This window comes from Lissotriton vulgaris, chromosome 1_1 (genome assembly GCF_964263255.1).
Source record: "Lissotriton vulgaris chromosome 1_1, aLisVul1.2, whole genome shotgun sequence".
NCBI lineage: Eukaryota > Metazoa > Chordata > Amphibia > Caudata > Salamandridae > Lissotriton > Lissotriton vulgaris.
In genome coordinates, this window is record NC_141685.1 from 1,558,888,511 (window position 1) to 1,558,915,579 (window position 27,069).

The window sequence follows — 27,069 nt, forward strand, 5'->3', positions numbered from 1 at the left end:
GAAAGTTAAGATCAGACTGGTTGTGAGAAATTGAAATTTCAGATGTACTGCACTTTACTACACCTGAATCAAATAATCATGACCCAAGGTGACCTTTGGCCCTACTTTTGGTATAGCCGGAGAGCTTTGAACTCTGATCGTGTAAGAGGTGCTGGAGGATCCTGTGTCGGGGAAAAGGTTGCTAGATAGATAAGAAAAATATATTACCCAGAAACCCCTAGGTGTTTGATAGCGTAAAAAGTCGCATTCAGGATAAATATGAGCTTAACTGTTTAATAGAGTCAGAGTATGGTGTCTTAGGCAAGTATTTATAAAAAGGGTCCATCAAATTCTACGCAATGGCAAAAAAAATTAAAAGATTACTTTTTTAATATCCTCATGTATCGGTTTAGCATCACGGGTTCCAACAGGAGGGCAGGACTTCGACTCCAGAGTGAAATAGAATATTTCATTGGCCTTTGGCATGGAGTCATGGGGCAGGTAGTCCCTCTTTGGAAGGTGTCTTCTATCACTAGGAATTCTGGCAAGCCAAAATTCTTCGACAGGCAAGGGGACCCACTTTTCTTTTTAAAGATACAGCCATAAAGATTTTATGTGTACACCTGATTTCCAAGAAAGCTTAAATACTCCTAAGAAAGCTATGCACCTGCCCAATTCTGATCCATCTGCAGTAGATACTTTGTTATTGGGGTCATTGTATAGATAGTGATGTATCGACTGAATGAATGCAACAGCAGAGCAAAACTTAATTGTGCACCAGAGTAGGCACACTTCTGCTGAGTGATTCCGAAAATTGGACAATTGACTGTGAATATCACATGAGTGTCTGTCAATCCTTAACCATCCATAAAGTACTGTGTGAATTGTTCAAGCAATTCATAATCTCCCAATTGGGTTAAAACAAAGAGTAATAGAATGGCAAGCTGATTCATAACATGCTATCTCTTTAGGGACCAGATGTACAAATGTACGACTGTTTTTTGCAGAGACAAAAGGGAAATCAGCCCGTTTGCGTCTGCAAAATTGGTCTGCCCCATGTACAACCCCTATTTTGTGAGTCAGAAACCTAATATCGATTCGCTAAATAGGGTTTGCGACTCACTCTTAGGAAAGGGTCGTGCCAAGGGCATCCCTTCCTAATATCGACTCACACTTCAATGTATGATTGTTTTGCGACCGCAATTGCCTACATCAAGCATGTGGTAAACACTCGTAAACCCCTGGTGAATGGATGCAAAAAAATTTTTAAAGAGTAGCGAGAGGTCCCACAGACCATTGCCTACTCTTAAAAAATGAAACAGAAACGTTTCTTTTTTTTTTTAGGAAAATGGGCTGCATTTAAAAAAAAAAATAACTGCTCTATTTAAAAGGGGTCGCAAATTACACCTGCCTCATGAATATTATTGAGGCATGCAATTTGCAACCCTAATTAGAAATTGCAAACAGTGTCTGAGACACTGTTGTACATTACATTTTGCAAGTCGCAAAACGACGAATTGTAAGGGTCTTACATCTGGCCCTAGGAGCACAAAAGACAAGAACACACAAATCTCAAGACAAGGGATTTCGAATAGGCTGAATCATGGATTCATACTGGCTCATACTGGGCCAGTCATGCACGACACATAGAGGGAGCATATGCACTCTGCAGAGTGTGTTCAAAGGTATAAATGCACGCCAAATGTGTTGTTGGCCCCATGTGTAGTGAGCACTTATCTATGGATTGAGGCCATCCTTATGTTTTTAATATTCAAGTGAACATCTTTACACAGGGTAATTGTGCTTGAACAATACCCAGCCGCGGCCCTTGCAGGTAAGAGCGGTGGGGTGGTGGGGCCGGGTGGGGGGATTTCGACAGACGATGATGAGGGAAAATGAATTATTTATTTAATTTCCCCTCTTCATCGTCTGTCGAAATTAGGCCCCACCACCCCACTGCTCTTACCTGCATTGGCCGCAGCTGACAATACCAACCTCAGGCAGACTAAAAATAGTTATCCAAGGGTGAACGTCTATACATAACCATCTGACTGTGTCCTATAAACTGAAAACGCCAATCAGTCTCTCAGAACCTCCTACTCCTATAGTACACATTGAAATATTGAAGGAAGAGAAACCTACTACAGTGGTTAAGTGACTGATATCTGTGGAATGAGTACAGCGCCTCCGCAGCATTGAGTGCACATGAGTCACAGACATATTTGATGCTTCTTCATGTTATCGACATAGGCTCAATCCATGGCATTCTCTGCCTCTTGTATCTACCACACTGAGAGAGGTTTGCTGGCAAACCCTGTGACTAGATAGTTGCTTGCGTGCATACTGCTAACACCAGGGTATGTTGCAATTGCCTAACAGCAGGATGCCTCAGGAGGTAGGGATTTCAATGATTCGGAATGCTTTAGGATTGTATTCATAGTATGACGCTGAAGTTCAGAGACTTTATTTAAATGTTTATTGGATTGAAATATAGCCCAAATACTTTTCATTGTGTGGGTAACATATTTTTCAAGAATGTTCCTTAGCCTTATTTTCAATGTGCAATTGCCATCTTTTTAACTCTGTGGACATTGACTATTTCAATTTAGCAAATTATGTTTGCAATTTCAATAAAAAGTATCACACTCTGGCATTCACGTAAACACTGCAAAATATTTGGATATGTACTGGTTTAGTGCATTTTTAAGGCTGAATAAAACCGTGAAGAACAACAGATGTATAGACTAGTTTTTCCTCTCAGACTGGCACTTTCTTGCACTCTTTCTCACACAATTTCTCACTTGTGACAGTCTTTCCAATCAAAGAGGTAGCAGATACTGGTGTCTATGGTGGGACAACTATCGATCTGATGCACAAACAAGTCAGAAATGACCCAGGAGACTGTGTGGCAATCGCTCCTTCGTACTTGCATCTTCATGTTGTATGCAGGGATGTACGGGCACTGATGGACAATGCTTTGTTCAGAATTGACTAAGAAGGAAATGGGTCATCAATATGTGTGTGTTTAGATTTTTTGTCCTTGTGGATAAAAATGTTTTCCTCCACATCTACCATCATCTATGAGAACCTGTGGGATCTTAGAAGGTATTTGGACTTTGGTGGATGGCCTGCCAGTACATTAGTCAAGTTTGCCAAACTGTCTGGCCAGCCTTCTGTGTGTCTACATGTGTTGTTTCTGCATTGACTTCTTGATAGTAAATCGTCCAGCGGCTTCATACTCCTGCTGTATTTTTTTTACGTTTTTGGACTGCGAGGGGCGACCCACCGAGTGCGAGAAAGGAATCCCACTGGGATCCAAAATCCACTTCTTAACAAATAAAAATCACAGAGAAGCACAGAACAACATGAGCAATCCAGAAAAGCCTGTCCTGCTCCTTTGATTTGGTGCACAAGTAAAAAACGCCTAATAACCTTGACACTTGTTAAGTCGGAATCAAAAACCCTTTGTTGTGTCCTCTAAGAATTCACCAAACCCTTGTCCTGGAGAGTACCGCCAAAGAAAAAGTGGGTTCGAAACACATAGACTGGGATCAATGGGGGATCATAGTTCAACCAGTATCAATATGGACGTATAGATTCCTTTGTCTAAAGAAACTATTGGAAGCCCATATTAGATACCTTTGGTCCCTTTAGACGTTCCAGTACTACGAGCACTTTCTGTGAATGTAATGCTCTGGTCTTTTAAAATCTTGGATTGGTGAAGATGCAATTTTAGCCTAGTTCGTGTAAAAATTGTGGGTTATCAGATTGTATATTTGATTTATCCTTCCATATTTCACAAGTTTTTCAAATATTTTCCACTGTATATCCATCGAGTTGAATGTGGATTGTCCTTTCTTTTGTCACACCAGATGTGAAAGTTAAAAAAACAAATTGAGTTCAATCATTACTAAAACAAATTTGAGGTCATGCTTATTGAGTAAAATGTACCTCATGCATAAGTAAAGATGTGTTTAAATCTCACAACCACCTGATGTTGTTTTGTGTATGCAATTTTCTACGGCCCAAGGTGGTTGTAGGTAAGGGCCAAACCCCCAATGCACACAGTTTTTGCATATAAGGCAGACGTTTACCATATGGATGTCATGTTGCTTAAGTGACACTTGGCAATCTTTTTTAGCTTCTGAATAACAAACTCCCAAAGAAGGAGTTTGTTCGTGAAAAACAAAATAGCAAAGGCCCTGACATACAGAGAGGTTTTTCCCTGTGCATCAGAAAGACTATTTGATGTTCCTTTCCAGAACTGCTCAAATAGCTCTTCCAGGTATGGAAATCTACTGATAGTCGCCATTGTCACATGATCTTTCAGCTCTGTTTTTCTATGCACCTTCATGTCAAGTTTTTCTACATACTTAGCCAGCTTGGGATCTGCCAATTGAAACAATGTCACACCCCCATCTGTAAATGAGGTAGAGGCACCGTGCATTTGTTGTTGTGGTGTGAACCCCCAGTTTGAGGCAGCCCAACAGCTCCACAAAATTTCACGACACACAAAAGTCTAGAATTTGCCCCTGGGTGGCAGTATAGCATTATCCATTTTGAAATAATCTCCATAGGCATTGACAAGATGGCTGCTGGACTAAAGGTGGGTGATGGAGACAGATGTCATCTGTAAACCCTACGATGAACCACAATCCCCATAACTGGATGCCCAGGAAAGATTTCCGGGTATCTGAGCCAATGTAAACCTACTCCTAACTCTACATTTAGGCATTCTCCGGGGAGGATAAATCAACCAACCCTAACTGAGTTGGGGCCAAGACACCGGAAATTACCCAAAGGAATGAATGGGCAGTAGTAAAAAGGTTGTTGGCTTAACTAGGAAAGCAATCATCTGCATTGGAACCTCCCGCAGTACAAGAACCATTTGAACAAGGTCCGTAAAACGAGAGTAGCTGTGTACCGTTGTAGGAATATGTTGGTAGTTGTCTTGCTTGTTTATTTACAGAGGCATTATGGTAGGTCCTTGCTCTGGTGACCAGGAGTAAAGCAGGCCAAGGTTTAATTGGGCTATCTGGTATTCTCTCCATTCTGGTGAAGGTTAAATGATGGATGTGCAACAAACGTACTTCACAATAAATGTAGTTCCTAGCTAGACTAAATCGTGTAATAAAGCTACTACATGCACTGTAAAAAGACATATAATAGTAACAAAACAGAAGCATTGCATTACCTGATCGAACAGTGTTGTAGATGTGGACACTACCTGTTTCAATTCAAAATCATGCTCAGGTCCATTGGTTGCAGCATCTGATGAATGTTTCCCATTTTTTCTGAGTCGTTTTGATTTACATTGTATTTCAGTTAATAAACCTACAACAGCAAGAAAATGAAGCTCACAGGTTTAATTTTAAAAACAGAGACATGCATCGACATTTTAGTGGTAGCTTTTGTGAATACGTCTTTGGAAATAATGCACATTTTTCAATAAATGAGAATATTGTGTAATGGCCATATATGGGCATGGCCAAATGAAGGAAAGTTAGGGACAAATATATATATATATAAAACTCGAATATATATCACTGGTCCATGATTGATAAATATGTGATCACATCACAATCAAACGTTATATACTATGTCTGCAGAGACATAAGCAAAGTTTTGAGAATATTAACATCCCTACTCACACACAAACCTAAACAACATCATCACCACAAAGCATAACACAACAACACAAAATAACAGAGCAACAACACAAAATAAAAAACAAGAAACTTCACAACAACAACAGACGCTCACAGTCCTCTTGAAGTCCTTAGCCTGACTTTCCCTCTCTTCCATAGACATACATTTGATACATAAACTTCAGTTCATTATCTCTAACTTCAGAAGTGGAAATGACATGTTTGTTATGTAAAAACACACTACATATATGCATACTCATAGGAAGGACAGTTAGTTAAAGTTTAATTAAAGTTATCTGGGAGACACTGACTACAATAGAAAACTGCTGCAAACTAGACAGCAAAGCGGCTAACTTAAATCCCAACAACGCCAATCGTCTTTAAAACATCCCACATTATTTTGCTCATAACATACCACATTCTATCAGCTTTCTTCACTAATGTTTGCTCATAGAAACATGGATAGTTATGATTGATACAATCCTTCATAGGAAAACGAATTTGGCATTTTTAGTACTTGCCCTCCCCACCCCCATCACATTTGCAGCAATCTTGGAAAACATAGCAATGGAGCCCCAATTCCATCTTGTGAAAATATGTACAGATTGGATACGGAGGGTGTGAGATTTTGAAATGTTATTTGGCACGGGGTACCTCACCAACTTAATCATAAAAGTATCTTATTAGGTCAACACATAGTCCACCGAAAAGGAATTGCTTAACTTTTAGCTTGTGACAAAAGCAACACAATTTCCACAGATGAATGTCTGCTCAAGCAATATCAAACATGAATAAAGATTTTTTTTTTAAAGTAAAATTATTGAATTATTGATATGAATTATCAAAAATCTACCTTCCCTATTGAACTAGATTTTGAGAAACATAAATATTAAAACGTGGAAAAGAAAGTCCACATGTATGTATGGAGTGAAAAATGCACTTTGTAGCTCGTCTCTGTAGGAGCATGCTATTGTTTTTTAATTAGCATGTCCATACTTGTTAACTACAAGAGCTCTTAGGTGTGACCTACCTACTGTCTAAAATGAGTTTTCCCAACATGCCAAAGCACTTTCCTTTTGATATGTGTTACTGGCGTATTTATACTGTAAACATTTAGGACAGAAAGGTGAACCCCTCATCAGCCAGGCCAGCATGATTCCAGTGGCATAGGACCCACGTCTGGGCATACCCGGCACACTTAGGGTGAGAAAGCAAAAGACACACAAATGATGGATGGAATGCAGAGCAAATCAAACATTCACTTCCCGTCTAGAGATCTGGGTTAAATCCATTGTTCTTTTGCTGACCATGCACCCCAGTTTAGACCCAGCAAACAGTCTTGACCCTATTCCTCATGGAAAACGTTCAGTCCGAACTGCCCAGCCAGGTCCTCCCTGGACCAGAAACAAGTATCCTGGGACCTGTTTTGGAGTATCATACCTCATCAGCCAGGCTAGCTTGAATCTTGGGTCCCATGCTCGCTATGCCACTGGTTTCAAGCTAGCCTGGCTGATGAAGGGTGATACCCTGAAATCAGTCCCAGGATGCTTATTTCTGGTCCAGGGATGACCTGGCCTTGCAGTTTGGGCTGGACTAGTCCCATGGGAAGCAGGGTCAAGGCTAATTTGCATATGGCTCGGTCCAAAAGGAATGGCGTGGCGAGCAAAATAACAATAGATGAAAATCAGATCTGTGACTGGGGTGAATGTTTGACAATGTTCAGCATTCCGTCCATCATCTTTATGTGTTGTAAATCACATACATGATTAGCTGCTATGAAGAAATGTAGTTCCTGGGTACTGTGTCAGACAATGAAGCAGTGAGTATTTTATGGCTTAACTATCAGGACTGCGTGTAAAATGTATGAATTTCTGCCAACATACTTGTGAATATGAGCTGTAAAATGTATTTGGGCAGAACTCTTAGTGCCACCTAATCCTACCATATAGCTTAGTTGTTACAGTGCCTTGCTCTACACAACGTTTAACTGCCAGCAATATTTTTGCCAGTGCTGTTTTTTGTGCCCGATCAGGCATTCCCCAAGACATCTGGGATTATATGGTTCTCTGGTCAATGTGTTCTCAGCATATTAGGGACTGCGATATATAACCACAGTTTGCTGCATAATTTGAAGATGTCAACAAAAAACAGGTTGTAGCTCAAACTCTTTCAAACTTACTAATAGCATGGGGCATTTGTTGGGTGTAGTTGGAACTAAAAGCATGGGTGTGAATGCACCACAATGCCAGGAGTAGCGGAAGAGACATCCTACTTCATTTGACCTTTACTTTGACTCACACACACATGTCCTAACATACACACACATTCACGCATTCTCTCTCAGATAAACACACTCACCTGCAAGCATGCATAAAATATGCATTTAAAAGCATTTCTTATGTACCTTAACTGTCAGATAAGGTCATATTCCTGCTCATTATACTCCATTTTTATTACACTAATAGGAACCAAACTATTCACTATTTCTGTAAGAAAATATTTGACAGAAAACCAGGAAACTATTATCTGGAAGAAATATACCTTCTTAATGCTGATTACAATAAAAATAGTTATTAAAAAACAAAAAGAAAACCAGGAAACTGCAGCTTCAAACAACGTCCATTAGAACAACATTATACAGTGTTCCAGGCAGTGACATTACCACCTCTGAGGCCAAAGGTCGCAAAGGCAGTACCAGTGGTAGCAAGGGGAACGAAAGGGGTCAAAACGACCCCTAAATGGCGCCCAAGACTAAAAGTAAGACACATCTTTCACACCCTGCAGATTTCTGCTCTGCACATAAAGCGCACAAACTTGCGTTGGCTGGACACATGTGGTACATTTTACCAGTGGCGGCCAGCACAGGTAAGAGTAGGGGGTGGTGGACGGGGCAGGGGCGGGGAGGGGGTGGAAGTAAACAGATAGGATAGGTAATATTACATCTTTTTAAAAAACACTTGCCTTGCGCTCAAGGCATCTATTAGGTAACATTAAATAAAAAAATTAATAAAACCATTCCTTGCGCTCTTGTCATCGCTGAGTTGGCGATGCCCTGAGCGCAAGGTAAGTAGTTTTATTTATTTATTTACTATTTCCTAATAAAAGCTATGAGCGCAAGTTAAGTGTTTCGTTTATAATATTACCTATCCCGTCATCTGTCGATTTCCACCCCCCAACCCGCCTCACCGCTCTTGCCTGTGCGGGACGCCACTGCATTTCACTGCAGACATCAGGGATCCCGGCTCCAGCTGAATAGCAGGTGTGGAGTATGGCTGAATCCCCCCTATTTCAGCAATGATCCCATCATATGCACTGAGAAAACTGCACCTCAAGTGCTTGATCCGCGTGCCACTCAGAATTGTAGGCTGGCCTCAGCTTTTTAAAGGGCCCACCACTTCTGCACTGTCAACATAACACATGCATTATCTCTGCCAATAATAGACAGCTGTTTTTCCATCCATACACGTTACCTACACCACGGACTTCATGCTGACATTGCATTTCACAGTGACACACAATTTCACTTTTATCAACTCACCCTTATACCACCGCACTGACAGCCTTTGCTCTGTCGCTAGAACCACAGCCCTGTCACAATCACTAATATCTTTTCAGTAATATTTCACTGATTTACCTTTTACACTGATGCACTGTCCTAAATTCTATTACTTCTCTCTATACTACTTTCAAAGACCAAAGTTTCCCGCACCCTCTACATCCTCTTTCTTTCTCACTCTCCCATGTCTCTCTCAATCGACATTTTCTCATTTCTGAGATGTTTCTATACATTATCACCATCTAGAATCTTGGAACCACAAATCGCCACCTTCCTTCCATTTTAGAATGTCGTATGTACAGTGGTGATGTGTCCACTAGGGTGCAGTAGCTTTGCCCTCCCCGCTGCCATCACAGCAAACATGAAAAATAAAACGGTAATAAAATGGTTTTATTACTGTTTTATTTTTCAGTGCATCCAGCCAGCTGGAGCTAATAGTTGGGGCGGTACAAGCATAGCTGACTGGCAGCAGAGGAAGGGGAATAGTGCACACCTAAGCTTTAAAGTGCGCATGTCACTTTGGTCGGATGTCTTAAGACGGCCACCCTGACATGTGCACTTCAAACCTCTCCACACAAGCTGTCTTAGATAGCTAGAAGGAGAGCAGGCACAGGCCTCCAGTGCATGTAGGAGTGTTGAGCCAGCCCACTCCAGCCAGTTGTGGTGCTGCTCTCATGCTGGTTAACAGCATGAGAGCAGCTTCTGGATTGGCTAGGGGAGTTGGCTCAAAGACTCCTTGAGGTCGAACTGCGGGATCGGAGAGAACTGGATTCACTAAGTTTTTTTTTCTTTTGAATTTATTGTAATGTTTAATTTTTTTTCACACACAGCCAGGCAGTGTGAGAAATGTGCGCTGTCTTCAGTCTCAACTCCAGAGCTCCTAATCGTGGCCTGTTATGAAGAACCAGGTTTTTAAACCCAGCGGCACAAGGGGCACGCCCAAAGTCTTCGGATTCACCTGTCTTGGTATACAGAGACACGGAATACTTCTGGGTGGCGTCAGAGACCAAATTTATTAGCTGCAGCTAGTAACAGAAGTCCTAGAAATACAACACGGTGTACAACTCAGGAAACTGTTCAATTTTGTAAGGCAAGACATCCCTTTTTATGACAAAATCCACATTACGAATGCACACCCACTGCGCAAGATTCTAGCCAATAAGGTACATTCTCAAACAGAGTATCACATAGCAAAAAAAACCTTCAGTTTACATTGCCCCAACCTACAAGTTAATTATTAGGAATGTCCCAAATCCAATCTCCACAAGCCGGACAAACCCATAATTGAAAGCACAATGCATGTAATGAAAGAGCATAGGAAAGGAAACAATGACAGATAGCGAGCAAGATAAAGCATGTGTAAAGAACCTAAAAGTTAACGATGTCCTGAACCTTGATTGGCAATCTCAGACAACAATCAACCAAGGAAATTGGCTTAGCGAGGTCGATTTCAGATGAAGGGGTCAGTTTCTTACAATGCACCTTAGAGTAAAAAAAAGGCCTAGTTAATAAGTGCATGAACAACGAAGCCCATGCAATTTCGTTCGTTCGGTTACCTCCACGGGCCCACGGGCCTAAGTGATGGCAACACAAAATGGAGGCACAGACAAAATGGAACCCATATTCGAAACGAAGTCTCTGAATACGTAATGAACTCGCTAGTTAACGCGACAAATTCACTCCATATTAGCCGCACTTACTAAATACGGTACAACATCACCAAAACCGTGACGGAACCATAACCTCACGAGACAAGACAGAATTTCACAGCACCTCAGTTATAAACACTGCGTATAACGGACCATGTTTGAAAGCTTCGGGGTTGCACCTAGGGGCATTCTAGAGTGCCCTTCTGATTGCCCCCTACTTTTAAAGGGGATCAGCCACCACTGCTGATTTACAGAATAGAACTGGAGCAGGGCACGGTTGGAGTTGGGAGCTGTCCTGAGCGCATCTCACCTTTCCCCCTCCTGTTGTACTTATGCATCTTACTTGCCACTAAGCTGTTCAACACTACACATATATTTGCGTTGCAGTATCTTCTTCTTGGCTGCCTGTTGCACTGATGAGGTCGGGAATTTAAACTGCAGTACTAATGGTTAATGTTCTTGTCTCCTCATTTGATAGCGTTACATCATGCTTCTCTTTATTTAAATTTGTTTTTTTCAGTTTCTTCAGTTTGTATAGCGCCATCTTCTTCACATGTCAGTCCTTTCATCTCCTCATCATTGCTGTAAAACAAGATGAGAAGTAGAAATACGAAAGACATATTATTTTATTAGGTCATGGTTCATTCCAAGTTAATTTGATACACGAATGACTCCAACCAGGACCAGGTGTTATGGCTGAGATACCCGCCACCCCCTCTCAACACAATCCCCAAAGGAGGGAAACAGGAAACAGTTCTTGAAGTTTTTGGAAGAGGGAGGGAGTAACCCTCCCGGCCGTATTTATTAAAACAAAATTAAAAACATTAAATCAACGTTTTCATATTATGTACAATTTCATTACCACATTGCGATGTTTGGCTAACCTTAACAGATTCTCTAATACAGAGGTTCTCCTAGCCGAACTAACATCCTACACACATTTACTTGAAATTATGAAATTGTACATCCTAACGTTTAAGGGCCAACGGCAAGGTCGTAACCGGTGTCAAGATCCCTAACCAGAAATACCCCCCCCACTTGTGAGGGGCGACAGCACTGAGGCGTACCTCAAGTGCAACTACCAATTTCCCTTTGACTTGACGGGGGCACCAATAAAACTCGACGCCACTTAAAGGTCGTTCGAGGACTCGTGTGAGGTATCTAGAAGGTAGCGTAGACCCCCCCCCCAAACCCCGCACAACTTACCACATCTGCCGTCGCAGACGTCACTGGCCCCGGGAAATTCCCCAGGAGGGGGCTGTAACCCCTCCTACACAGGAAGGGGCCTTGACCGCCTTTCCTTTTCTTTCGGCGACCCATCCTTAGAAGGGACCGCCTCCCCGTTGAGGGGCCAATGGCCACCTCTCCCGAGCGCTCCCATCCGTGTTGGGTGACGCCCACTCATAGGGATCTTCCAATTAGTGCTCACCGATCATGACCTTACCGCCCGACCAAAAAATAAATACGACAATGCTAACTAACCTATTAAACTAAAAAATACATTGGCTACTACGACCGTAATAAAAGCATGCTTATAAATGCACTAAAGCCGAATTTCTTTAATCATAAAACATAAATGACATAGACCATTCTTTATTACACACTCAAAATCAACACGATAATACCACAACCTGTAAACGAAATTTAGAGTTATCCATCAACTTTTATTCAAAACAACTGGCTGTCTTCAGGGGCTGGTGGGTGGGTCAAAATTGGCTCTTCGTTCCGTCTCGAGCTCACGTGCAGCGAGGAGGTGCAGCTTCAGAGCACAGGAACAAGAGGATGCCTTCTGGTCTTGCGTTCCCTTTTATCCGTCTTCAGGGCGGGCGTAAACCCGCCCCTGCCTGCCCCGAGGGCGTGGCCAGCCGCGTCAGTGTCTAGGCCAGCCCACTCTAGGGCGGGAAAAAGCGCGCCCCGGCTACGCCGCTTCGGGCATACCAGCCGAGACACGCCTCCCGCCCAAGATGGCTTCCCGGGGGGATCGTGGTACTCTGCCATACGTGCGGGGGGACCGAGTGGTCGCCCCTTTCCATATGGCTGAGATACCCGCCACCCCCTCTCAACACAATCCCCAAAGGAGGGAAACAGGAAACAGTTCTTGAAGTTTTTGGAAGAGGGAGGGAGTAACCCTCCCGGCCGTATTTATTAAAACAAAATTAAAAACATTAAATCAACGTTTTCATATTATGTACAATTTCATTACCACATTGCGATGTTTGGCTAACCTTAACAGATTCTCTAATACAGAGGTTCTCCTAGCCGAACTAACATCCTACACACATTTACTTGAAATTATGAAATTGTACATCCTAACGTTTAAGGGCCAACGGCAAGGTCGTAACCGGTGTCAAGATCCCTAACCAGAAATACCCCCCCCACTTGTGAGGGGCGACAGCACTGAGGCGTACCTCAAGTGCAACTACCAATTTCCCTTTGACTTGACGGGGGCACCAATAAAACTCGACGCCACTTAAAGGTCGTTCGAGGACTCGTGTGAGGTATCTAGAAGGTAGCGTAGACCCCCCCCCAAACCCCGCACAACTTACCACATCTGCCATCGCAGACGTCACTGGCCCCGGGAAATTCCCCAGGAGGGGGCTGTAACCCCTCCTACACAGGAAGGGGCCTTGACCGCCTTTCCTTTTCTTTCGGCGACCCATCCTTAGAAGGGACCGCCTCCCCGTTGAGGGGCCAATGGCCACCTCTCCCGAGCGCTCCCATCCGTGTTGGGTGACGCCCACTCATAGGGATCTTCCAATTAGTGCTCACCGATCATGACCTTACCGCCACAGGCCGGATAGTTGACCGGCTATCCGGACCCCCCACAAAGCTCCTACCTAAAGGTCATGTTGTAACGTTTTTAACCATGCTAAGAAGTCTCCTATGAGTAACTCATTCCCCACCCGAGACAAATGCACACCATCCCCCAAATACATACTGTCATCATTAATACAGCCATGCGAAATAGAATGCAATGTCCTGGAACGGAACAACCTACTCACTTTGTTATTAAGCTTTCTCACAGAGTGATTCAAAGCAGGAACAGAAATAGCCCCTCGCCACACCTTTCGTGGGATCATATGGGACCACGCAATTGTGCACCCCGGAACTCTCCTCGCCAACCAACTTACAGTGGAAAGCATTGCCTCCAGGAGAAGTCGTCTACCGGTGGTGACCAAATCATTGCCCCCTAGATGCACTATGATTATAGACGGCGGTGACCTCGTCCGCCCTAACAAACCCTCGAAAAATGCTTGAAACTGGTCAATACAGAGCCCGCCTCTTCCGTAGAAGGACACCCTGTACCCGTATTCCCCAGCTACGTGAATCATGTCACCTGCTTTGAATACGTCCGCGGCACGCCTCACGTATGAGTGGCCCACGACCCACACCTCCTTCTTCACAGCCGGTGATGTCTGACCGCTGGCCCGGTGTTGGGTCGACTGCATAGTCCGCCCCGCCTCGTAGGCTTGCGCAACTGAAAACCAAACAAAGACAAGAAGCGTGAGTACATCATTACAGCTTCACAACATGTGCAACCGCACATACCTCTTATAACACTTGGAGGACCAACGCCCCACTCGTTTCACTTGTTCAACATTAAGACCTCTAGCTGTAGCTTCCGTAGCAGCCCCTATCCGAAAGGAGTGGGTCCCAAACTCGCCCGGGTTCAAGCCCGCAGCGGCAATTGACATCGCAAGCACCCGCTGAAACTGAAATCTCGTCAGTGGGGTGGCGTCCGCGTGTCTCAACAAGGTCCCCCCCCATGATGCCACCCTTCGTGCTAGGTAGTCTTCTAAACACTTTACCGGACACATGGAGGACCCGGAAATCCTGCGTATGATTATGCAGTCACCCATCCCATCTTGATCGGTCTTGGACCTGACAAAGGAGACAGTCATTGTCTCTCCTTTGATCTGAACGTGTTCCTGGCACAAACCCCCTGCCACATCCCGTTTGTTCCTTGCCACCAGTTCGCTTACCCGCATCGCTCCATGAAATGCCAGCGTAAAAGCGGCTCGGAACAACACCGTCTCAAACTGAGATGAACATGTGGCAGGGAGTGTGGCCAACAACTGGGCCAACCTATCCAAACCTATCGGGCGCCTCTCATCAACTCTGCGACCCTCAAGGCGTTGCCACCCACGCAGCGCTTTCTGTACAATGAAAGACGCTGTCGGGTCCTGGATACCATGGGCCCTGGCAACAAAGGAAATGGCAGCACGATGCCTCTGGGCCGTAGCCACCGATTTCCCAGCCCTACGTAAGGACATCAGAAAATTCACTACCCATTCCTCGTGGCCCCAAAGCCCCTCTCCATCAGTCCCCAAAAAGGCTAAATAGGACCGAAACGCCCCTTCATATGCCTTCCTTGTTCTTGGTGCTAGGCTCTCTCCCACGAGGTGACGAAGTTCGGGGCACCGAGAGACCAGAGAGCTTCGGGAAAGGGTGCCGGCTCTGGGTCCGCTGTGGGAAGGAAACCCGAGAAAGCCTGCATATGAAAACGAGACAGTGCATCAGCCGCCTGATTCATTACCCCCGGGACATGTTTTGCCCTGAAAAGCACATTCAGTTGCATACACAGTAAAACAATTTCTTTGAGCAGTCTTAAAATCAGTTTACATCGTGCTGCCTGGCTATTGATGCACTCGACCACGGTCATATTGTCAGACCAAAATACCACAGAGTGATCTTTGAACCCTTCGGGCCAGGTTCTTAGGGCCACCAAAATGGGGAAAAGTTCCAAGAAAGCAATATTACTTGTCAGTCCATTGTTATGCCACCATGCCGGCCATCTTTGTGCCGACCATTTTGTGCCGAAGATGGCACCAAAACCTATGCTACCTGCCGAATCTGTCCATAGCCCCAGCTCTTCAGAGGACACGGCCGGTTTATTCCAGACGACTCGACCATTAAAATCCGCCAGAAATGCTAACCAAATGCGCATGTCCTGGCGGACCTCAGCCGATAGTCTTGTGCGATGATGACCCTCCTTTAGGCCGACCATAGCTTGGGCAATTGAACGGGAAAAGGGGCGGGCCATCGGTATAACCCTCAGGGCAAAATTCAACTGTCCCACCAACTGCTGCAATTGATGCAGCGTAACTTTAGATCCAATTATACACATCTGCAGGGCTGCCCTGAACTTCCCCACTTTGTCAGCTGGCAAACGAGAACAACCCTCACTGGAGTCTAACTCGATCCCCAGAAACTCGAGGCAAGTCGCAGGACCCACCGTCTTACCCGGTGCCAATGGCACACCAAACTGCTTCATTAATACACAAAATTCGGCCAAGGCCTGGCCACATTCAAGATCCCCGGCTGCCCCAAGGAACAGAAAGTCATCAAGGTAATGCATTACATGTTGGAAACCCGTCTTCTTTGTGAAGACCCATTGTAGAAAACTACTGAATTTCTCGAAATAGGCACAAGATATAGAGCACCCCATCGGCATACACCTATCCATGTAATAATGACCCTGAAACATGAAACCTAGGAGACGCTGGTCATCTGGGTGTACCGGGAGCAATCGGAACGCTGACTCGATATCCGACTTCGCCATCAGCGCCCCGGGCCCCAGGCGATTCAAAATGGCTACGGCCTCATCGAAAGATGCGTACCGCACCGAACACACTTCTGGGTCTATTGCATCGTTTACAGAAAGACCACGTGGAGCTGATAAATTATGAATCAGTCGGAACTCACCCGGGTCCTTCTTGGGGACCACCCCTAAAGGAGAACAAACAAAACTCTGCACCGGGGGTACACTAAACGGGCCGGCAACCCGACCTCGAGTAACCTCTTTCCGGATCTTATCCTGTACCACGGTCGTATGCTGCAGGACCGAAAGTTGATTTTTACACTTCTCCACTCCCTGAAAGTCCCCTACTGGGATGCGGAAACCATACGAAAACCCGTTCCGCAGCACCCCAGCAGAAGTACGATCCGGGTATTCACTGAGCCAGGGAATCATCGCCAAGGTATCAATCGGGGTAGGTAAAGGCGCCCCTCGGACTATGTTAGACCTGTTTGGCGCCTCCTCTACCCCCGTTATCACCCGTTTTGGCTCTGCACGTGGACTCAGGATGGGACGACCCGCACCCACTACATTCATGTCTAAATTTACACGATCCCTGGGGCCTAGTACATTTACCTCTGTTGAAATTCCAGCAGAACCCCCTTTTCCCTGTATTGCTGGCAGGTCTCGAGTAATCGTCGGTACCCGTACCTGATCGAAAGGGCGTCCCCCCAAATTGGCGGGAGGATTCGCCAACATTACCCCCTACCAATGGCATTTTCAACATACCTGTCTCCTTCATTTTATCCCATGTCAAAGAATCGTAACAATCCCAGGTTAAGCTTTTATTATGCTCTTTAGCCTTTCTAAAAAGATTATCGTAGCAGAACCAATGGTTACCCTGGTATGACGTCGAGTACCCCATGATTCCCGACTGATAGGTCGGCAACTCGGAAAGTAACTCGGGCCTACGTTCCCCTAAGATCGACGTAAAAATCCCCCATGCTTTACCCCAATTGCCAATATTCTCATTCACTTTAAAGGCGGCCATTTTTGCGCGCCAAACACTCGGATGCATGAGGTCTTTCTGGCCCTTAACATGCTCCACCTCATAATGATCAACAAGCAACGAGAAGATGTTCACATATTCCCCCGCCCAAATCTTCTCTTTGATTGCCAAAGGCACATGTTGACCCAACCTTTCTCTACGAGAGGGTGCTGACTCATCCCTCGCAATCGGCAATGGCCGCTTACCTGCACCGGACGCTGCCTCTGCGGTCGTAATCGTCCCTTGTGGTTTGTCAACTACTGCAGCCGGCACGGACACCTTGGCTGCCTCCCGTTTCTCACGCAGTTGCTTCATCAGCGCCTGCGCGTCGACAGCCGTGGCGCCCTCGCTACCTTCGCCCAACCACGCTGCAAGTTGTGCTGCCAGCTCGGGCGGCATATCTTCATTGGACACCGGGGTGACCACCACGGGAATCGGATTCCCCTCGACGGGTACTGGGGTTGGCGCTTCGAGCGGGGTACGGGGAACCGGGACGTCTCCCCCAGCTGGTCCCCTCCTTGGCCTCTTGGCTCTCCCTCCTGGGGCTGCTCCAGCCGAAGGACGTTCCGGCCCCCCGTCCCCCTCTCTCTCCGCCACCCGCTTCTTCAGCTCGGTCATCTCCTTCATGAGGACCCGAAGCATCTGTTCAGTCGTCATTCTCTTTCCGCCTTTCTTGGGCATTTCTCCGACAGAGTATCTGTAAGACAAAAGAAAGATTACAACGCTCAAAATTGGCTCTTCGTTCCGTCTCGAGCTCACGTGCAGCGAGGAGGTGCAGCTTCAGAGCACAGGAACAAGAGGATGCCTTCTGGTCTTGCGTTCCCTTTTATCCGTCTTCAGGGCGGGCGTAAACCCGCCCCTGCCTGCCCCGAGGGCGTGGCCAGCCGCGTCAGTGTCTAGGCCAGCCCACTCTAGGGCGGGAAAAAGCGCGCCCCGGCTACGCCGCTTCGGGCATACCAGCCGAGACACGTCTCCCGCCCAAGATGGCTTCCCGGGGGGATCGTGGTACTCTGCCATACGTGCGGGGGGACCGAGTGGTCGCCCCTTTCCAATCTTCCAGTTAAGCCCTGGTGACACTGTCTAAAGTTCCGCCAAAGAACCCTCACTACCTTTATCAGCATTGTTGACATCATTAGGTGTCCAGACAGGCTGGACACCTCTCAAGGTCCAAATGAATCTATTGAGGATTGCTGTATTAGAATCTTTAGACTCAAGTTGTGAATTCTAAAAAATCGGTTGTGACCAAGTGCTAAGATACCATAGGGCAGATTCATCATCCTTTCACGCAGTGCAACGCAGCAAGCCACATTGCCGCACTGCGTGAATTGGTGATAAACAAAAAATTGGAATAAGCAGGGTAATTAATTGTACTCTGTCTGAAAATAAATGTTTTTTTGATTATTCCCTGAAATACCGTCTTTCTGTTAATTATACATCGTTGATGTCTTGTGCTCAGGTATTTGAGGGTTAGCTGGACGTGGCCCATTGTGTATATATATATTATATATATATATATACACGCACTGCGTGAAAGGGCAAGAATGCGCTGTATTTACCATTATATGGCACATTTCTGTCCTTTCCTAGTGCTGCCGCACATTTGGCTACCTAGCACCAAAGCAGGCACTCTTTCGTCATGTTGTAAAGGTGCCTGCGTTGTAGGCAGGATTGTTTTTGTGCAAGAAGGGACACCTTTCTGCACAAAGATAATCCTCAGAGGCATTTTCATCTTTGGAATTGTGCTGCAAAATGCAGCACACCTAGAAAGAGCAAACAGCGAGGAGAAATAGAAGATATTTCTCTTTGTTGCGCCTCTGGTGGGGAGGTGTACAATTCTAACGCATTCTCAGGGCTACTAACGCTGGTAAATCTGGTAATGTTTCAGAATCCATGGGTGGATGCGTGGAAACACCCACACTCCACCCATGGAACGCGTCCCTGCCGCAGAATACCGCAAGGCATTGATTTGTGCTACCTTGCGTTATTCTAGGTGGCCTTGTGTGGCTTCATAAATCTCAGTTAGGTTTTGTGCCACCCTTGCCCCCCTTGCATGGCGCAAGGGTGACACAAAATCTCGATAAACATGCTCCAAATCCTCATGCATATCTGAATGCACATTATAAAACAGTATCGGAGAAGTATTTAGGCATTTTACTGTTTTCTTAACACCTGAAGGGATGTACCAGTACAAGTGTATGCCTTTTGGCCTTACTAGAACAGCATCGGTATTCCACCGAGTTATGAAGGACACCCTGGGAGAACTCAAAGGAGCGAATGTATTCCAAGATAATATTTTAATAATTGGTATGGAATTTTCTCAGCATGATAAGAATTATTGAAGAAAGGTATAAACCTCAAATTGGATAAGCGCAAGTTTAGATATGAAGCAGTGGAGTACACCATATCTAAAAATGGCATTAAATTCAAAATTGAAATTGTTGAGGCAATTGTGTAAGCTCCCAATTCCAAATCCAAAGAACAATTGATGTCTATCACAGGCATCAATGAGTTTTACTCGAAGTTTGTGGAGAAAAATTCAAGTGCGTTTAAGCCCTTAAGGGTCTTTATTAAAACAAAGTGTGACATTTGTGTGAGGTGCCAAGCAAGAAAAGGCATCCTAGACTCTGAATAATGATATTATGAGTGCACATTGTTGAAAACTAAATGTTTTAGGCGAGTAATATTGATGGCAGTAGATGCTAACAACTGTGGCTTAGGACCTATTTTAATGCAACAGGATCGCTAAAAAGAATTGGTTGTAAAGCGTTGGTCCAGCCTTTGAGGAAAACTAAGAAGAATTATTCCATATAGAGCATGAATTGTTGGCAAGAATCAGGGCAGTGGAACATTTAGAACATTTTTGTGTGGGAAGAAGTTCTTGATCAGGATGGATCACAAGCCTTTTGTTAACATATTTTAGCAAGGAGCAGGGAGAACAATATTGGCTGGGCTGATTACATTTGTCACTAAACTTCACTTCTTCCAGTTCAAGATTGGGTATTTTCTCGGCACTCAGAATTTATATACTGACAGTATGTCATGGTTTCCATTAAATGTAACTGACCAACACATGAATGAGGGTAAAGAGTGTGAGGTTCCATTATTATTAGTGGCATGAGCCCTAATGAAGTAAAATCAGAATCTGAGCAGGAATGGGAGAGAGCAATGTGTATTGATATGGTTATTTTAACGTGAAACAATATAGCAAGGCATGGTGGTTTGAGGAAAGAAAATGACATAGAGAATTGACGTCACTACTACTTGTACAAGGGGAATTAGCGTGGATTGATGGTATTCTAGTGAGTGGTGATTCCGGTGAGTGGTGATTCCTCGTTCATGAATAAGTAATGGTATCTTCAGAATGGGTCAAGAAAGACACCCAGGTATGCCTGTACAAAAATGAGAAATTGGGAGTATTTCTGGTGACTTGGGCTAGATGACATTGGTAGATAGGTAGATTCACAAGCATAAGCTGTGCAATCAGAGAGGAACATCAAAAAAGCTTGTGCTCCAGGTGGATGCCCAAGCGTAAACTGTGCATTCGGAGTGGAAAATCAACTGAAGCTTGTGCTCCAGGTCTGTAGCTTTGTCCAAGGGCCCAAAGTTAGATTAGAAGTGAACTATTCTTGAAAATGACCTCAGCAGAAAACTGTGAAGAGTGTAACCACTGATACTTCTGTAAATATTTGGAGGATTTCTTTTATCTGAATGTCTTCTTTTCAACAGTGGGCCAGTTCTCTAGTGCTGCGTTTGCTGGGTATTCCACAAAGTGTGTCATATGCCACAAGAGATTTCCACTTGGTCATCCTAAAGCCAAAGGCTAGGTTGAGTGATTTGATTGGGTGACAAAGAAAGCTATTCATCTGGCCGTTAGAGGTATTTATTGGACTAAAGCACTGTTAGACATGGCACCATTGGCGTGGGTCTCCCTTCGATTTTTTTGCTGTTGCCTCATCTGTTTTTGCTGGTCTAGATGCTTTGGGCACTTTGCCACTGCTGTTCAGGGCCAAAGTGCAAGTGCCCCCTGTTGTAAATTGTTGTAATGTATTAGTGACTCCATGATTGGTTATTTGATTTACCTGTCAGATCCTAGTACAGTGCACCATGTGTGCCTAGGGCCTGTAAATCAAATGCTGCTTGTGGGCTTGCAGCACTGATTGTGCCATCCACAGGAGCAGCCTGTAAAATGTGACTCAGGCCTGCATTTGCAGAGCCTGTGTGCAGTCTGGGACTGCCATGTTGACTTGGCAAGTGCACACACTTGCCAGTCCCCAAACCTTACTTTTACTACATGTTCGCCACCCCTAAGGTAGGCCCAAGATACCCCTGTGGGCAGGGTGCATTGCATGAGAAAGGTAGGACATGCCCTGATGTGTGTGGCATGTCCTGATAGTGAAATACTGCCAATTTCGTTTTTCACTATTGCAAGGCTATCTGCCTATAGGCCAGAATGGGCAGTTACTTTATAACATCTTATGAACATGACTGACCCTAAGAACAAGATAGGAAAATAAAAATAAAGTTTAGTATACCTGAACTCAGAATGTTGAAGTGCATTTTTTAGTGAGGGTAATTTTTACATTCTGTGTTTGAAAATACCACTTTTAGAAAGTGGGTATTTTCTTGCCTAACCAACCAGTGTGCCTTTGCTAGGTTTGTGTATTGCACGTCTGGCTTGTGAGTGACAAGCTGGGAGAGGGCAGTGGCTCCGGCAGTCTGATGAGCCAGGGCTGGGCTGAATGGGACCTTGGTTGAATTTAGAGTAGGGGAAGGAGATTTCCTTTCACCGGGCTGGGCCCGGTCTGCTTTCAACAAGGCTGTCTCCAACTTCTGTCAGGAAGCTGCACCAGTGAGCACAGAACTGGTTTTGTCTGGGTACAGACACATTCTGCCTTCAGAGAACAAATCATTTGTGTGCATAAAAAGGGTGACCCAGACCCCAGAACTTTAGATCACTTCTGGGAAATCAAGAGGAAACCTTTGCCAAGTAGAAGAGCTGTATAAGCTGAGGAGGAATACTGACCCTGTGCTCTTTGCTGTCTGGGTTGGCCTGCAGTGACTGCTTGCTGCCAAGGAAAGGAGAAAAGGTCTTTGATGTTTGCTTTGTCATCTTGAGGAAGATCTCCAAGTGCTTGAAATTGAGCTTGCCTCCTGTTCTGAGGGCTCAAGGACACAAAGACTTCACCACCAGCTTCCCTGAATTTCATCTCCTACGCGGACGACACCCAGCTGATCCTCTCCCTCACCAAAGACCCCGAACCCGCCAGAACCAGCCTCCACGAAGGGATGAAAGACGTCGCCGAGTGGATGAAGAACAGCCGCTTGAAACTGAACTCAGACAAAACGGAAGTCCTCATCCTTGGGCCATCACACACCGCCTGGGACGACTCCTGGTGGCCCCCAGCCCTGGATGCCGCCCCCAAGCCGACAGACCACGCACGCAACCTGGGCTTCATCCTGGACTCCTCACTCTCGATGACCAGACAAGTCAACGCCGTCTCCTCTTCATGCTTTCACACCCTCTGCATGCTCCGGAAGATCTCCCGATGGATCCCGATCGAAACCAGGAAGACGGTCACCCAGGCCCTTGTCACCAGCCGGCTGGACTACGAAAACGCCCTCTACGCCGGAACCACAGCCAAGCTACAGAAAAGACTACAACGCATCCAGAACGCCTCCGCCCGACTCATCCTGGACATCCCTCGACGCAGCCACATCTCCGGCCACCTGAGGAACCTGCACTGGCTCCCCGTCAACAAGAGGATCACGTTCAGGCTCCTCACCCACGCACACAAGTCTCTCCACAACCTGGGCCCCAAGTACCTCAACGACTGCCTGACCTTCCACACGCCCACCCGCCAGCTACGATCCGCTAGCCTCGCCCTCGCCGCCGTACCACGCATCCGAAGAGCCACCGCCGAAGGCAGATCCTTCTCCTACCTGGCGGCCAAGACATGGAACTCCCTCCCCATCCACCTTCGGCTGACCCAGAACCACCTCGCCTTCAGGAGACAACTCAAGACCTGGCTGTTCAGGCAGTAGTGGCCCCATTCCCCCAAGCGCCTTGAGACCCTTCCGGGTGAGTAGCGCGCTATACAAGTGTTATGATTGATTGATTGATTGATTGAATGTCCTTGCTGGGAATTCTAACATGCAAAGAGGTGCCTGCTGCTGTTTAGGACCTCTTGAGACTGCCACGGGGAGCTGGAGGATCGACGCAACTAGAGGAAGCGTGTCATGTCCGCACCGATTCCCAACGCATTGCCGAGCCACAGTGGGTTCCGAAACCTCGCCAAGCAACCAGGAAGAAGCGCCCTGCATCCACACCGGGTCCTGATGCATCGCCGAGAAGACCGTCGCAGCACCTGCTGTGCGGCTGCCAAAGATCACGCATCGTACCGGACCGTCGCATCGCATCAAGCCACCATTCGCATTGCACTGGATTGTCACCACGCATCGAGGCGCCATCTTGTCACATCGTAACTGGAACGCAGTAAGAAACAGATGCATCCCCTCTCCTCCAGTAAGGAACAGACACATCACCTCCCCTGCGCTGCAGTAAGGTACCAACGCATCACCTCCCCCGAAGCAAGAAAGTGACTCCTCACCTTCCCTGCTACCCTTTTTGTTTGTTTCGCGTGACACATCTAAGGTACTTTGTGAGAAAAGTGTCGTATTTACAACGCATTGAACTAAACTATTTCTACTATTTGAAAGTCTTATTTTTAATACAGTATTGTGAATTTTTGTCAATTGGTCTTGCTTAGATAAAGATTACTTATTTTTCTATAGTGGTGTGGTGTTCATTTGTAGGGTTTTCACTATGTTACTGTATGTGTTCACAAATACTTTACACACTGCCTCTGCGATAAGCCTGTCTGCTTGTGCCAAGCTACTAAGGGGGTGAGCAGGGGTTATTTTAGGAGCATATCCCCCTTACCCAGACTAGAAGCAAGGGCCCCTACTTGGACAAAGGTACCTACCTCTACCAACTAGAGACCACCATTTCTAACAAGCCATACAGACCAATATGCTTTCACATAGGACTACCCCTAATTCCATGACGTTGAGCTTTTCAAAGAATAAACCCTAGGCTCCTGGTTGGTACCATTGAGGGTGAAAGAGAAAATTAGAGTCCCTAATGAGTTAAATGATTCTAGAAGCAAGAAGAGGAAAGAAATTGGCAGTTGAGTAGGGCAGTGCAATGATAAAATTATAATGTATTTGTTAACAAGATAAGTCTAGGGTACTGCTTATTTGACTGTCATAGGACCTTTCTGCATAGTCACCCCAAATTTTTTGCCTGGCGCTGTGCTGGTTTTTGACTAGTCTGACTGGGATCCTACTAATCGGGACTCCAGTCTATCTGCTTTCTAGCTGTGGGCGGAATTTGCGTAGTCGCGTTATTCAAAGTTCTGCAAAACTGTAAAAAATCTCTGTGAGCTACACAGAATTCCGGGAGCATGTGGAATTGCTTGTTCTGCGCGCTTGTGATGCATTTTTCCTGTTCAGGGATGCTATTTGCATGCTCGGGTGAAATATTTCATGAACTTGCCCATGCAGTCGCCAATTGGCGCGGCCATCTTATTTCACTTGTACCACCCTCTCACAATGCGTGTTTCATCTTCGTGAACGTGGATGTCCGATGGCGCGTCCGAATGACGTGTTCGCGATCACACACTCTCGCGGGATCGCACGGCCAGCTACCAAAATCACGTGGCGCCCGCGAACGGATAGGAAAACTCATCAGCAAATGCAGGGATCCTGGTAAGTCACCACCGCGTGCGCGATCACGCATTTTGAAAGCGCGAACAAGGAAAATATTTGCTAAGCTGCAGATCGCGGTATTTTCGCAAGAGGAGCGGAATTTACCGCCAAGGCCTACTGCTTTCTCCCTAAAATTTTATTACATGTATTTTGGTACATTCCAGATTGGATACTGGGGTACCCTCGTCAGTCCCTAGTATATGATACACATGTACCCAGGGCCTAGGTACCCCAGGGACCTCCCATGGATGGGTGTATTATGCCACCCATTAGAGGCCATGCAATATAGAATTACAGGTCTGCAATTGCAGCCTGTGTAAGTTGGTGCATGCACCACTTATTTAAGATATAGGTTTACTATATCCAAGGGTCACTCATTTTTTAAACAAAATTTATATTGAATACTTTTAACAACTTTTATCCCTTTTATGATGTAATAGTTTTTTAATTCAATTTATGATGTATTTACTTTTATGATACTTTGCTATCGAATAAAGTACTACACACACACGTTTACTATATCCAAGGGTCACTACACCTAAAGCATATACGTCACCCTTATAGGAGGCCTTACCAATCCTGAAGGCAGGGTGCTTGGTTCTAAGTGAGAGGGTGCCACTGCATGAGGTGGACACTCCTACAGCCTACGGAGTCCATTCTCCAGAGTTGCTAGTGTAGCAACCATATACAACACATAGAGTGGCATTATGCGATGTTGTAATGACCAAATCTAAAACGGCTGAAAGCAACCCTATCGTGTTTGGTATGAAACATGCCATATCCCAGTAACCGGTGTGGAGGTATGATTCCACCCCTAAGAAGCGAGCTTTGTTGGGTCCCTGGTGATCATGGTGCCAGCCTTGTGGTTCCGGGCAGCACAAAAAGGTTGCTGTCAACCAGAGACACATTTCTGCCCTCCTGCTGCTGAGCCAAGTTTGAGCAAAGGAAGGTGGAACAATAGGCATCCTGTCACAAGAAGGTGTGACCACCTCCCAGACAGCATTTAGTGTATTAGGGCTGGGTGGGTGAGCTTGCCAGTGACCGAAAGTCTGCCTGAAGGGCATATTTGGTGTCCTTGTGCATAGTCCCGTTCAAGCGAGTCCTGGGGGCCATTGGCTCTTGCGCGAAACTGGACAAAGGACATGGGAGTAACCTCCCCACTGTCTAAGCCCTCTCCTGGGAGGGTTCCCTTAATCTGTCCAACCCTCTCCTGTGGGTACTTAAGGGCTTACCTAGCTGTAGGACCCTAGATTCGACGTGGACAGAATTCTGATCAAGAAACCACTAAACTTCCACCGTCTGGACTTAGCTGGAGTTCGTTTGGGTCCAACTTCATCTCCCTCTCAGTCTGAAGCATCATCTGTGCCTGCGCACCATACAGGCACCATACAGGCTCCATGCAGGACCTGTGGAGCATCATGGAAAACCAAAAATATCTCATTTGGAGTGCATTCATAGGCACCGCAATACATCTGTCCGGTCTGCTGATCCTGAGCCCCTGCAGACTCTGACGGCTCCAGCAACACAGGAGGTGGGTTCCTACATCCCTCAAGGTCTGCGCTGGCTTCTCACCAAGTTTGAGGTCAGAATCCTTCGTAGGGCCTGCAATACCCGAACCCCTGTGCACTGCATACATTTGCAAGTGCATATGGTTGTTGGCGTTGCCCGAACAAGTGCACCGGGCTGCAAGTTGTGCTCGCTTCAAAATCTCCACTAATCCTAACTGTACTTTATCAGGCCTGTTTATCTACAGACCGCCGGGGCCTTCCACGAAATTCACGGAAGAGCTCATTGAGGTAACACACGCTATGATTACTGACTCGGCCAACTTCACAATCTTGGGAGATCTCAATCTCCATTTAGACAATTCATCAGATGCTAAAATCAACAACCTGACAGCGGAC

At 45.7% G+C, this 27,069-nt stretch overlaps 1 protein-coding gene across 3 annotated transcripts in view; it reads right to left on the minus strand.

Annotated features, from left to right (window-relative positions):
- NR1H4 (nuclear receptor subfamily 1 group H member 4) overlaps window positions 1-27,069 on the minus strand; it is a 442,692-nt gene that overhangs the window by 147,853 nt on the left and 267,770 nt on the right. For all 3 annotated transcript variants that reach the window (XM_086918025.1, XM_086918023.1, XM_086918026.1), the window contains one exon: window positions 5,174-5,313. In XM_086918025.1, the coding sequence (XP_086774151.1) occupies window positions 5,174-5,313 (140 nt within the window). The remainder of the gene's footprint in view (window positions 1-5,173; window positions 5,314-27,069) is intronic.